The sequence below is a fragment of the Odontesthes bonariensis genome, chromosome 19 (assembly GCF_027942865.1).
Source record: "Odontesthes bonariensis isolate fOdoBon6 chromosome 19, fOdoBon6.hap1, whole genome shotgun sequence".
NCBI classification, from domain to species: Eukaryota; Metazoa; Chordata; class Actinopteri; order Atheriniformes; family Atherinopsidae; genus Odontesthes; species Odontesthes bonariensis.
In genome coordinates this window covers 8285998-8300079 of record NC_134524.1, presented here as the reverse complement: position 1 = coordinate 8300079, position 14082 = coordinate 8285998, and the positions used below count along the sequence as shown (strand labels likewise).

The following is a 14082-nucleotide window of genomic DNA, read 5'->3' as shown; positions in this document are numbered from 1 at the left end:
CCCTGTGCATCTACTTTATCATTTGTTATTTACGACCTCCGTAAACTAAGTCAATAACCTTATTGTTGAATTAGTTTGCCTGTTTGAAGGTCAACTTAAAACCGTGAGCTCAGTTTGGCAAAGGTCCTGTGGTTGTATAACTTATTTGCATGTAATTATCTTAACCTTCGTCTTGTGTTAGGGTCGACACTGACCCGTTTTTAGGTTTTAAATGCATAAAATAACCATATAAATTTGTTTATTGCATCAAGGCTTTATGACTTTGTCAGGAACCTCTATTTCAACAAAATAAAACAAAAAAAAATTGTTTTCACTAAATTAGAAAATGCTGAAATTAAGACCTTTGTGTTGTTAGGGTCGGTTTCGACCCAGTTATAAAAATTAGATTATAAAGCAATAATTAGAACCAAAACTGAAATCACAAGTTCACTGTCAGCCAACACACTGACAGCCAGCTCCTCTCCCAATCATGTGAGCTTTAGGGGATTCTCATTTTGCCTTGTTAACCCTAACCCTTTTTTTTTATTGAAATTGAGGGGTATACTGACAAAAACAAGGCCCAGGGGCCCACAACAAAAAATATTAAAACCAATATTTTCATGGATAAGGAAGCCTAACAAGGTAACCAAGAGATGAGAAAACAAATTGGATGATAGATGATTGTTTTTGGTGTATTTTACAACTAAATTAAAACACGGGTCAAAACCGACCCGTTAACATAAGAGATGGTAACAGGGAACTAACACAAGACGAAGGTTAAAATTCCCCCAGAAGTCCCCTTTTATTTAGTTTTGTCTGTGATCATAAGGATAAAACAGCAAACGATGACGAAGACAAAAGCTTTCCCTAATTTTTTTCTTTCTGTTTTGGTTTGGTAAGAGCTAATCAGCGGTGAAAGAGAACTGGAAACCACCTCATATACCAGTTTGGCACGTGACCGGGGCAGTTTCTGGTAATGTGGTGTGCCACATCTTTGTATTCTCTGTGTGCCAGAGTGAACTTCAGCTCAGCATAAAAAAAAAACAAGGTGAATTCCAAAAGCAGAGCAATAAAATAATTCATAGCCAAAATAAAGCCTTAGAAGGGATCTGCACGCATCACCAATCTGCAGCCCTGTCATGTTTTTTAACTGCTTAAGGAGAGACTGAAAGTAATAAAAAGTCAACAAAATCTCCAGGGAATTCCATGAAGATGCACACAGCTTCTGAGTTTATTGCTCAGTGCAAAAGGGGGGCCTGGACCCAGGATTAAGCTCATGGTGATTGTTGCCAAACAGCTCCGGCCTATCTAAAAAATATCTAGATCGTGTACCTCTGCTAAGCAACAATGCTGCTCCAATAGTTATATAGAGGCTCTCTTTGCCTTTTAACTTAAAACTGGCAGGTTCTGACATCTCTTAATGACCCATCAGACAGTGGAAAGCCCTTTGGTATCGGCTTATTGCCTTTCCCTGCGTTGAATGCATTGATAGGTGTAAATTTGAGGTCCTTTATCATTTGTTCTAAGGAGAACATTGTTGGGTGTTAGTACAAGATTTGGGGCATCTTAGAACTGCTATGACAAATCTGGACCTACTTCACAAGACCTACAGAGGTCTGGTGAGGTGATTTAGATTGTTTTTTTACATAGCTTTAGTCCTTTTAGAGTTTTTAACTGAAGGTACTATTAAACACTTTATTTTCCACAGCTATAAATCTACAGTGTATACCCACTTCTTGCCCCATGACAACCAGGATAAGCTGCATAATCTGTATTTTAACTATAACATTATATTAAATGTCTGTGAAAACAACCAGAAAACATTAAAGGGGTCACTCCCACTGATTAACCCACAAAGATCACAGGAATCTGCAGCTTCGGCATGTTGAACAGCAAGTTTGAGCTCAACGTCTACAGATATCATTCTGTTTTTGGTTCACTCTTTCCATACCTTCATATTTGGCAGTGCAAGCTCTGAAAGTGAACCGTTCAAACCTGCTCAGCAACAGCTTACAAAAGGCACACAAGTGACCAATAGGAAGGGGAGATTAGGAGACAGGTGTCTCCAAACACAACCTAAATTAATTCAACTCAAGCTGAAATATTCTGTTTAGTTCTTATATGCTTCCAACATGTTTCCTTGAGTCTATTAACACAGCATGTGACCTACTGTTAGTTTACCTGCATTCTCTTTGTTTTCTCTGAACACAACAGAGAGCAGATTATTTAATGCACAGCCCCTCCTGGCGGCAACATAGAATAGTGATACTGAGTTTGTGATAAACGTCTTGTAATTTTTCTATAATTAATGTCGGCGGCTTCATGAGACATTAAGTTTAAAATAATTGCTGAAAGGATCCCTTTCTCTAATGTGAGCATAAATGTAACTTTCTAAAAGTATATTCGTGGTTAATGAAGTATTTTTACCACAATGGTGGCAGAGAATACAATGCAAACCCAACTCCAAACAAGTTGGGACACTGTGAAAGGTAAATTATGACAGAATGTAGTGATTTTTTTTAAATTTCATTAAATATTTTTTGATAAACAATAAGACACAGAAAACATATCAAATGTTCAAATTGAGACATTTTAACATTTCATGTTGAATATGAGCTCATCTTCGATTTAACGGCAGCAACATGAACAAGAAAAAGGAAACAGCCAGAGGAATATGTTGCAAATAATGAATATAATTGGTAGCATATCAGTAACATGATTGGGAATAAAAAGAGCACCTTAGGGAGACAGAGTCTCTCAGAAATAATGATGGGCAGAGGTTCAGCTAAAAAACTGCATCTACAATAGAGTGTTTCTCAATTAAAGAGTGTAAATGTCTGTGGGGTTTTGTGTTTTCATAGGTACGTCTTATTTCATTTTGTAGAGGTTGCCCCCTTGTGTTTTTAGCTGTATTTACACCCTGTGTTATTGCCTCATAGGTTTTCCATTACCTCATGACTCCAGGTTTTCAGTTGGTCATTGCAGGATCATTTCATGTGGTGTCTGTTCACGATCTGAAGTCACTCTTCTCCGTCCTGCATTTGGGTCCACTAAACCTGACAGAACATCCTCTACATCCCACCCAAGTACATTCAAAGATTCAGCAAATATGGAGACACCTGAAAATCAATATTGGATGCCCATGATCTCCTTGCCTTCAGTTCCCAGATGTTTACAGAACGCTGTTAAAAGAAGAGGGGATGCTACAAAGTGGGAAACACGACCCTGTCCCAAACGTTTTTGAGTTTAAAATGTATATATATTGCATATATATATTTCATGAAATGGTTAAATGTGTCACTTTCAACATCTGATATGTTTTCTATCATCTACTGTGAACAAAATGTTGGTTTATGAGGTTTTTAAATCATTTCATTCTCTGAGGTTGTATATCTGAATTTACTGCCTGTTACTTTGGCATTCATTGACAATCAAACTCAAGATTTATGACATGTTGGTGTTTGTCAGCTCTGCAAGTTAACTCCAGGGCAAAGTTTTTGTTGACCACGTATAAAGTGATATCTAATGAATATAATCTCATGGAAACTTGAGTGGTTTATCGAGAGATTTTTTACTTCAAGTCAAGACACAAAACAAAGTTTTTGTACATTTAGCAGAAAAAAAAGGTAAGCATTTGGAAGAAAAATCTCAAATTTGGTATTCTTTTTATTTTAATACTCTTCTGATGTAAATACTGAAGGTCAGTTTGATTATTTGTTGTTCTTTGCTCTCAGTAATTTTAACTTGTACAACAACACAGCGAGAGCACCATGCATGAAACCTGTAATCTGAATAAGCTCAATGACAAGCGAAATACAGGCCCAAGTGGAGAGAATTCAACAAAACGGTCTAAACACCCTTTTAATTGTTTAAAATAATTCTTCTAAGACACAGAAAATATTAAGTCAGTGAATGTGAACATACATTTGAACTGAACATGCTGGTAAATGGACTGAACAGAGACAGGAGTGCTAACAACACTCTTCAAAAAAACCTATCTAAGAACAACATGTCTGTAGGGTTGGCATTCAGTCTGATTGCTATTTGATTTCTGATATGGCAACACGGCTACTGAAGGTCGGATATTAAAAGATTCTCTGACTCCCCACAAAGACATGTCCTGTTTGCTTTAACTTGGAGTGGATTTCATCCTAATCCGTCTCTTAATCCTGGTCTTCATTTTTCTGTCTTTCCCTGGAAGAAAAACTCCCAGATGTTTCCTTCTGTCTTTCCTTCTGTCTTTATCTTTTTTTCTTACTAGCTTTAGTGTTGCTGAGTGGCCCCAATATTTGGTATATTTCATTCCAACTGCTTTTTCCTTTGCATCAGACACTTTCTTTTTAGCTTTTCCCGGGAAATGCGACTCATTGAGCCTAATACCGTCAGCTGGTGTTGGGAAACTGGATTTCGCACCTCTTCTGTCAGACTTCCTCTCAGTATTCCCTTCATTATTTTCTGCCTGTTTGTTAATGCTGCCAAATGAGATTTCCTCTACAGTTGCTATAATGTTTTCTGTCGCGGTGCTTCTGTTACCACCACTAAGGACCTCCAAAGATTCTTCTTCTCTTTTGTCTTGAACTCCTGAAAACAATCCACCTCTTGTATTTGGCTGTAAAATCTCCGATCTTGTCTTTTCATTTCTTTGAGCTCCTTGGTTCCCTGTGAGTCCTCCTTTTATGTCCGATCCCGACTGTGTATGAGTGGCACCAGCATGTTCTTCATTGTCCTGTTTTTGGGCGCGTTTCTCCACGCCATCATCCTTTTGTGTTCCACGTGAAAAGCCGATACTCTGCTCTGATTTCTTCTGTCTATCATCTCGATCCTTATCAAAGTTTTCCTCACAGCTCTGATCATCTTTGGGGACGTTTTGCTCTCTGTCACCACTACTCATGACATGATCGGGCCTGCAGAGGTCGTATATTGTTAACAGCCTTTGTTTTTCAGGTTTTAATTTAGCAGCTTCAGTCGCTCCTTCTTTCTGATCTTTAACAACTGTTTTCATCCTCTCGTCGCCCTTTTTGTTGACATCAGCAGGTTTAAGGTTATCATCTTCTCCATCACTTTGACTACCATCATTGACTGTCTGAACACTGCTAAACCCTTTGCTGTGATCATCAACTGCATCCTTAACTTTTTCCTTCTTTTCTGTCTGTTCATTCTCATCAGTCTTTGCATCAAATACGCCTCCCTCTGCATTGCTCATGTCATCTTGTTTGTAATTCGGTTGTTCAATGACTGCAGGTTTAACATCATGATTAACATCTGAGTTCCTCTCTTCAGAAATGACTAGTTCTGCATTTTCAGGAACTTGATCTTTAGGATTAGCTTCAGTAGAGATCAGAATGTTTCCCCCCCTGTCCTCATCAGCCCTCATTATTTTAGCCTCATCACGCTCCTGTTTTCTAACTAGATCATCTGGAAAACTATGCGTGGTTTCTGGATCTACATTGCAGCAGGGGTCAGCACTCAATGCCTCCGTAATGTCTTCGTTTCTTTTGATGGAACCAGCCACAAAGCCATCACTGGCTTCGTCTGTATCGGTCAGTATGCTGGTCAGTGGCGGACCTTCATTTATGGGGAACTCTTGAGTGACAGTATCTGCAGAACCAATTGGAAATAATATACTAAATCAATGCAGACAAAGTAAGAAATACTCAGATGTAGTCATTCACATCACCATAGATTTACTGAAAATGTCTGATTCTTACCTTTCTTTCTGTAAAATAGAAGATAGGCACTCTGAGATCTAATTGGAGAAATTTGAAAAGAAAATAAATGATACAACTTCCCATTGTAAACTCTGGGCTGCTATTTATAAGAATAAATAAAACCTAATTTTGTGTCTCATTTTATAAACAGAAATGTCAGTTCAGTACGTCACCTCTTCTTTTAGTCAAATGTTTCCATTTCTTTGTCATACTTTTGGTTTGATCATGCTCAACATGTTTATAGGCCGGTCAGTTGAACATAAGGGGGAACTTTGTGTAATTTCATGATTAAAACTGTATGAACGCACAAAGGCAGTTATGTTTACGCAGATCATTTTTGCTAGATTTGTAAGGCTGTGAATACATATATAAATTTCATTGTGAACCTACACGCATCTGACAGTGATGTCCAGAGTTTATTAAACTGATAAGTGACGGGGGATTATAACGACATTGACTTCTAAATGATGTTATTAACCCTAATAAACGTATTCTTTGAATCAAAAGAGGGACTAATACTCACTTTATGATGTTCTCATGGCTCTTTAATGAATGGACATCAAGCTGGTGGAAAGAACAAGCAAACCAAGTTTTTAGTAAATCTAATTTTTCTGTTGTAATGCAAAACTTTACAACAACTCTCAGCAAAAGAGCATAAAAGCTGTTAAAGTCTTACTGGTGTGATCCAGGTGTCGTTAAAGTTGTACCATCTGTCCTCGTCATCTGGAGACTTGATTGTTGCCGTGTAATGTCCACTTGTTAGATCCCCAAAGTGCTCCACCACTGCATACAGCTCGTATGTCTGATTCTGATCAACAAGGAAAAAATGCTAAACATTAGAATCAGGAATGATCATTTTTCTGGATTATAACCAGTGCTGAAATGTATTAAATATATACCTCTGATATTTTTAGGGTGAATGGAACATCCACCACAGCGTTGATTTTGACATAAGACATGTGTCGGTAGCTGAAGTCAAACCTCTTCAGCAGCAGAATCAAAACATCTGGATGATGCTCCACTACATTTCTCTAAATTAAAGAACACAGTTCCCCACCAAGAAGTGTAAGAGTGTTGTTATGCTTCCACTTTAACATGAATAAATCAGACAAAACAAACACGTTTTCTATTCACTCACTGCAGTAGCATCGACCTTGGTATCGCACTGCTCGCAGTACATCTGGTTCTCTCCACTGAATTCTGAGCCTTTGAAAAACTCCTTGATGCCATCCTCCTGAAAAATTCACCCGTGTCTTTTACTTGAGACATAAGCTCTGACAATAAAGTGATGACTGGTGTAATAGTGCTAAAAAATGCTTTCATAAGAAGGAAGGTTTTAACATAAAACACTGAATTAATCAATTCCAACCTTCAGATCAAGAGAGAAAAAGCAATGACCAAACAGACGACATGCAAGAAAACAATGTATGAAGTCAGTAAACTGACAGAATGAATCCAAAACAGTTTAAAATGCACCAAACAAGGGAAATGATTTTAATCTAAGTGTGAGAATGTTACGTTAACCTGCTTCTGCCATTTTGTTTCAAGTCCATGCGCATCCAGAGGGGGTCGCTAAAGATGCTGCAGCACCGGCCCATCCGGCCCTTTGACGGCCAAAGTGCTACTTGGAAGAACTTTTTTTTCTTTTTATGTTCTCCTTCTGCACAGCAGAAGTTTAACTACAATTTCCCTGTCACCTGGTGTCATCCGTACGTCACCAGAGGCTAAAAGTGGACCCAAAAGGAAGACTCCCAAGCTGGAGATGATTTTCGCTGGCTTTAATAATAAACTTATTTACAGAAAGTAACAGAGACCAAAAGACTGGCTGTCAAGGAAAAGGAAAAGAACTACGCCCAACAGAAAACAAAGAAAAACCTAGAGAATATATAATGAGAAGTAAATTAAAAGATAAATGGCAGGTGACGCAATCAGCACCTAAAGACCAGGTGACACAAAGCTTCCTCACTGCTAACACTGACATCTGGGTTGCTGCAGAATGCCCAGCACAGCAATCCAATCATTTCTTGATAGCTTGATAAAGGTAATTTAAAGTTCACCATTTAAAGTTTCATGTTTGGATTTAGAGAGATCCACAGCAAGTATATAAAGTACAAATCCCAATTTCCTCCTCTTGGTCCTTTTCATGTATGAAAATGTTCATTTTAGGCCGTGTATATCCTCATTTGTCAGTCGCTTTGGATAAAAGCGTCTGCTGAATGCATAAACATAAACACCCTCACCACACTGTAGTCTCCGGCGCTGGAATCCACCAGTCCAAGAGGAAGATGCCAGAATCGCCCATCTCTGTAAGTCTCTGACTTGCATCTAGAACAGGTGGTCGTGTGGCTCAACTTACCATGAAAGATCTGATAACAAGTGCACAGAGGCCTCCGAATAAGTGGGATTTTTCAATCAATTTACCTCAAGTTTCCTCTACGATACTGATTTAGTATTTACCTTCGCTGCTTTGGGACTGGTCAGCTTTAAAATCCTCTCAAAGTATTCTGCAGCATCACACTGTTCATACACTGAGGAAACAGGCAGAATAAAAATCATACCTATGTACCTCACAATTACCCACTATGATAAATACTTAAAGAGTTTTATCGTCAAATGACTGCTGTAACACCTCTAGATATAATTTCATTCGTCAATGTAACTTTCACATAAAATCCTTTGATTTATAAAAAGTTTAGTAAAGAAGTGATTGTTCTGCATGCTCATACTGTACCTCTGTCGATGCGCAGGGTCGTCAATATTTCACGTGTGGATGTTGTCTGTTTCAGTAAATTCTCAAACAGGTCTTTAAGATTTCGATCAATAGATTCACCCCTTGGATCGTCATTGGCAAACCTGAAGAAATAGCAGCCATTAGCCATCCAAAAAGTGAAGTGTAAGCCTGATCTGAATTAAATATAGTATATAAGTAGTTTCCAGTAAATCTGGAAAGAACAAACCTTTGCACAGCTTCTCTGAAGTCTTTGGTCATGAACAGCACCTGCAGCACGCTGTTCAGGTAGCATGTTGCTCCGTGGTTGATCAAGCCGTGATATTCTCTATGAGCTGCTGGAGGATTTTAAAAAAATGTGTAAATTCTCTTCATATGATCAGTGTGTGTAATAACCTGTAATAACTTTGAAAATTAAAATATCTATCCTCCTTCAACCTTAGCCCCAAACTGTGTTCAGGTGCATCCTGTTGTCTTCAGGTTGTGTTCAGGTTGTTGTCTTTAATAAAATAAAATAAAATAAAATAAAATAAAATAAAATAAAATAAAATAAAATAAAATAAAATAAAATAAAATAAAATAAAATGTATTTGTATAGCACATTTCATGTACAAAACAATTCAAAGTGCTTTACATAAAATAAAAGCATTAAGAATACATAAAAGAATATAAAGAGAAACAAATAAAATTATTTGAATGAATTTAAAAACAAGCAACAGTCCAGATAAATTAAAAGATATTGTGCAATAATAACCTTTGACACATGACTATAGCCCACATAATTTCACACTTTTCACAGGTTCTTATGCCACATGTTTTCACATTTTCACAAGCTAAGCTAAAAACTAATATTTTAAACTTACAAAGTTTTGGTGTAGAGAGAGAAGAATTGACGCTGCCGGTGTTGCTAACTTAATGATTTTGCTGCCAGATTTGGCAACTTTTCAGACCATTTCAGCACCTTGTTTTGCTCTCATGACAGAATGTGAAACCCGTTTATTGGGGTCCAGAGAGCTAAAGATTGAAATTTCGTGTTAAAGAGTCGAAAATACTACTTTTACTAATGTTTTTTTAGCTTAAATTCTCATTTTTCATCACGACTAATGAATAAATTAGGTCATAGGAGTACGAAAACTTCAGGATTAATAACTGGAGAGGTAACAAGTCAACTGGATGAATTTGATAGATGAGTGAACCTCAAGTCCATCTAAACAAAGGGGGGACAGTATATATCTAATAGTGTATTCCCAGCCATCAAGATGAGTTCACCCTGATTTAATGGACAAAAAGAAGGATTCGAAATTCTACACTTATTTATTGTGAGGGAGGAAGACAATAGAAGACAATATCTTGAAAAAGCGACATATGATCAGGAACAAGGATTTGACATGTTTAAGCAGGACAATATTTGTTTGTATGAGTACACATTTCCTCATAAAGGCTGTGTTGAAAGAGAAAACTCTTAAAGTATTGTGTGCTAGTATTAGTAAAGTATAAGTGTAGTGTTCATTACTTTATCTGTCACAGCTGAAGACAGCTGTTTGTTCAGAATGTAAAATGCATTGTATGCATGTAAATGCATGTAAAAAGTCCGTTTCTTTCACAAAGTTTTCAACCTGCTTTCATATTCTTAAAAAAAAAAAAAAAAAAGTTTTCAGCGAGCGCGCGCATCTTTAGGATGACTTTTCACGCGGAGCTTGAGGGCAAACGGAACTCGACCCAAGATCTTTATGAGCAGTTTTGTTCTTAAGGGTTCTCACGACTTTTAATCGATTAAATACAAAGGTCATTGTTTTCACATCGGCCTGCCTTTAAAAACCTTCCTAAGCGCGTTCCCGGTGCGTCGCTTATCGTGGTCAGGGTTGCTTATGTCGGCACAAAACCGCTCCCCAGCTTGTACCCACCTGGATCAGCTGTAAACGTTGTAGACATGCTGTCGACCATTTCCTACACGTTCATGTAGACTCCTTTCTGACGGTCAGTCCACTTCTACAACCCTGACAGTAACAAAAAAAAGGAGACAAACTGTCAAATTGCATATAAGAATCAAAAAGAAATACCAGGAAAACGTGTAAACACGCACCTACCTTCGGTTGAGATCCACACTTTAAAGAAAACGTTTAGGAACGAGCTATTCAATGCTGTTGAAACTAATTCTCATACTTTCTCTTTCGCATCCTATCAAGCAAACAAGCAAGAAGGCTGCATTCACGGGGTGTCGGAGGACCGACAGTTCCTATTAAAGCAAAATGGCTTCACGTCAGTGATCATTGCAGAAGGCCACATAGGCCTGCCTTTTCCTTAATTTACAGTCAAATGTAGATTCAACATAACATATAAATACATATTCATCTTTATGTTCGACTGAGACCAATACCTGAAATTTCCCACATTGTATGATTATATAGGTATATTGTGTTGTGTCTAATTTTTTTGCTAGATTTGAACACAACATTTGCAGCACTGCATTACCTTTAATAAGAAACTTTCTCCATTGCCACATTTCATAAATAAAACCCACTTATATAATATTGCCAACACAACATAGAAAGACGGTTTGCCTGCTGCAGCACTGAAATATTCATCTTAATGTGAGTCCTAAATTGAATGAGCTCTTATATCTGAGATAATTTGTGCTCTTTATTTTGTGACAGACTTCTGGGGGGTCCATGATGGTCCTCTATTATGACCTGTTCCTTCATATTTATCTTGATGTCCTGTTCACGTGGTTTAAGTTGAATAAAGGCTTTTTAATGCAATGTGTTCCGAATAAAAACTTTTTTATTTGGAGCAACTTCAGAAACAGACATTTAAAACACTGAAAGGATTATTACAAGGTTAGACAGTTATGAACAGCGTCTTCGTGAGCCATCGCAGGAGGCAGCGGCGGCAGCAGCAGAAGGTGTGGGTGGTCTCGGTTATGCCGTCAGTCCTCCAGGGACCTTAATCACAATCTGGATGACAGACATGTGCTGGATTCCATATTCAGACAGCAAGCTTGAGCCTCCATCCAGCATCTTGTCTGTGAAGATCAGCCGCATTTGATCCGTTCCTGTCCACGAACAAACAAACACACATAAAGGTGAGAAGAATCAAACGGATTCAAATACACCCAAAGAGATTGATTGTTCTGTTATATGTAGAATCCATTAGTACAGATTTAGGAGAAGATTCTTTCCTGCAGCCACACAGGCCTCTTCAGGGATGGTCCTGGAGCCATCTACCTCAGCCTCAGCCTCATATTCCTTGCAGGACTCCTCAGGTGTTTATGTGTGGTGTTTATGTGTGTTTTTTGCATAATTCTTTACTTTTGTAAATGCTATAAATGCTGTAAATAACATGTATACTAATGACGATACCATTTTCTCTTTATTAGAAATGCCTCAACCAAAAATCCCACCTGTGCCTGAGGATGAGCTTCTGTCTCCTGACCCTGCTAATTGGCCTGCAGTTCTGACTGACAGAATTCGGACACATCTGGTTTGCAGAGGACCAAGTGAGGCACCTGCTGACTTTGTTTTCCCCAGGAATGAGTTGGACGGAAGAAGTTGCCATCACCAGTATTTCAAGACATTGGTTAACGGTTATTTTTTAGGATTTTTAGGTTATTTAAGAATTTGTCATTGATATTTATATACTGTATTTCATTTATTTATCGTGTTTTCTCTGGGGTTTTTTTTGTACCTTTTTGTATTTAAGATTATAGATGATAAAATAATACAAATAATATAATATGTTGTTGTGTTGGTGGCCAGTGTTGGAAATAACGGCGTTAGAGTATAACGGCGTTACTAACGGCATTATTTTTTTTCAATAACGACTAATCTAATTAATTACTTTTCCCATTGTTGCAACGCCGTTGCTGAGAATGTGAAGTGGCGCATTACTACAATTTGGTTGAATGAAGCCCAAGGTGTCGGGTCACATCAGCAGGGGTGGGGATGATGACCACATTGCAAATGCGATGATGATTGGCTGGGTGGCCGGATCATGCCCTGCTCAAGCTATCTCGCTGCACGCTCTGACTGCCAAACACAACAAGACAGCAACAATGGCAAAGAGCCAGGGAAATTCAAAGGTAGCGTTCTCTAACTGGAAGTACCGGCACTACTTCTCGCTCATTGAAATTAAAGGCAAGAATGTGTATGTAACATACACGCTATGCCCAGGAAAAAAGACTTTATCCACGTCTGCCTCGAGCAACTCGAATATTATGAAGCACCTCACATTAACACATGCTAACATGGCAGGCTGCAATCTATTGAGTTCAAATAAATACCAAATGTTCTACAATACTTATAGTGTTTTTATTCTTCAGTCAGTTAATATAAACATCTTTGATGTTAAAGATGTTATAGAACGTAATAGCGTATAGAACATGAAAAACAACGTCACAGTTACTTTGCTGAGTAACAATGCGGTAACTGAGTTACTAACTCAATTAATTTTTGGGAGAAGTAATTTTTAACTGTAACTAATTACTTTTTTAAAGTAAGATGACCAACACTTTTTTTTTTGGGGGGGGGGGGGGGGGTTCGCCCAGGGCGTAAATCTAGCCAGGACCGCCTCTGGTGGATAGTATAAAGCTTATTCTTGCAGTGCTGCGTCATATAAAAACAATTAAACTGAAACTTAAATCTTCAAATTGTGAAGTTACTTTCATTTCATTGTAGAGTTCAAATACTTTCCATCCTTAAAGCTAAACCTGCAGAGTGAGATATGTTGTCACTAAAAACTGTGACAGCGGGAATAGAATAAAATTTAATTATTTACTCCACTGAACATTTACAACACTGAACGCAGGTTGGCTATTGGCTCTCTGCTTGGATATTTTCACTCAGTGTTGTTTACATCTCACCTTTGTATACATTTTTGTACTTGAAATGCTATATAAATGCAGTTTGTTTCAGCTGCACTTTGAGCTTACAGCATGAACTTCGACACAGCCTCGTCTAAACAAACTACTTTAGAGTTCAACACTGAAAACACGCCTTCGTGTCAAAGTTGATCAGCTGATCACCTGTTTTGCTCTTCATACGTCGATATAAAATAGATCAAACAAATAGGAAGTTGCCGAATACTTATGTTCGTCAAATGGCTGCATTTTAAATGATTTAAGTCTCCATCGTGTCTCGGTGCGTTTACCTGCCCCGTCCGGCATCCTCTGGGCTATTTTTTCCTTCAGCTGCAGCACCGTCATTTTCTGCATTTGCTCTTCGGTGTTGCACAGGTCGACCAGCATCCTCTCCCCTCTCAGCCCATAAACTTCCACCTGGTAGATTTTCCCCATGTCGTCCCGCTTGCTGCGCTCCTTCTGCCGCTCTGAAGCTCCCGCAGGACGTTGGCGTTTGGGAAGGGGCGCGGGCTCTGACGTCAGAGAGGACGCAGAATACTTTCACTTTCACCAGTAGCCTATTAGCATCTTTGAAGTCATCTATTTTTTTTATTGTTGTTGTTGTTGTTGTTGTTGTTATTCCAACCACTCCATTTGGATATTGTCTTTTTTTTTTTTAACAAGAACAAGCTCTACTTTTAAAAAAAACAAATCTTTTTTTTATGTGATTTTATTAGATAATCAACTTATTAAAATCTGTAACAACACAGTGCAGAAATAAAAGTTTTCAGCACTGAGTTTATTAAGGGAGTTATGCATATTAAAGTATATGT

The 14082-nt window shown here is 38.1% G+C and overlaps 2 protein-coding genes across 2 annotated transcripts; both read right to left on the bottom strand.

Moving 5' to 3' along the window:
• Window positions 1-3757: 3757 nt before the first annotated feature.
• Window positions 3758-8772, bottom strand: LOC142368495 (uncharacterized). The gene is made up of 10 exons (XM_075450672.1): window positions 8645-8772; window positions 8419-8540; window positions 8145-8215; window positions 7928-8053; window positions 6826-6921; window positions 6587-6718; window positions 6364-6495; window positions 6211-6251; window positions 5688-5725; window positions 3758-5577 (listed from the first exon to the last, which is right to left on the bottom strand). Exons 1-10 carry the CDS (start codon window positions 8674-8676, stop codon window positions 4109-4111), a joined length of 2259 nt encoding a protein of 752 aa, XP_075306787.1. The 5' UTR covers window positions 8677-8772; the 3' UTR covers window positions 3758-4108.
• Window positions 8773-11178: 2406 nt separating this feature from the next.
• Window positions 11179-13778, bottom strand: LOC142368870 (uncharacterized). Its single transcript, XM_075451072.1, has 2 exons — window positions 13561-13778; window positions 11179-11467 (listed from the first exon to the last, which is right to left on the bottom strand). Exons 1-2 carry the CDS (start codon window positions 13703-13705, stop codon window positions 11334-11336), a joined length of 279 nt encoding a protein of 92 aa, XP_075307187.1. The 5' UTR covers window positions 13706-13778; the 3' UTR covers window positions 11179-11333.
• Between the last annotated feature and the right edge of the window lie 304 nt (window positions 13779-14082).

Excerpts from the sequence above, each read along its gene's own strand:
- LOC142368495 (XM_075450672.1), bottom strand. The coding sequence starts at position 8,676 with ATGACCAAAGACTTCAGAGAAGCTGTGCAAAG. Across the intron at positions 8,054-8,144 it reads CCAGTCCCAAAGCAGCGAAG|ATCTTTCATGGTAAGTTGAG; the intron begins GTAAATACTAAA and ends ACTTGTTATCAG. Across the intron at positions 6,719-6,825 it reads CCAAGGTCGATGCTACTGCA|AGAAATGTAGTGGAGCATCA; the intron begins GTGAGTGAATAG and ends TCTTTAATTTAG.
- LOC142368870 (XM_075451072.1), bottom strand. The coding sequence starts at position 13,705 with ATGGGGAAAATCTACCAGGTGGAAGTTTATGGGCTGAGAGGGGAGAGG. Across the intron at positions 11,468-13,560 it reads GAGGATGCCGGACGGGGCAG|GAACGGATCAAATGCGGCTG; the intron begins GTAAACGCACCG and ends GTTCGTGGACAG.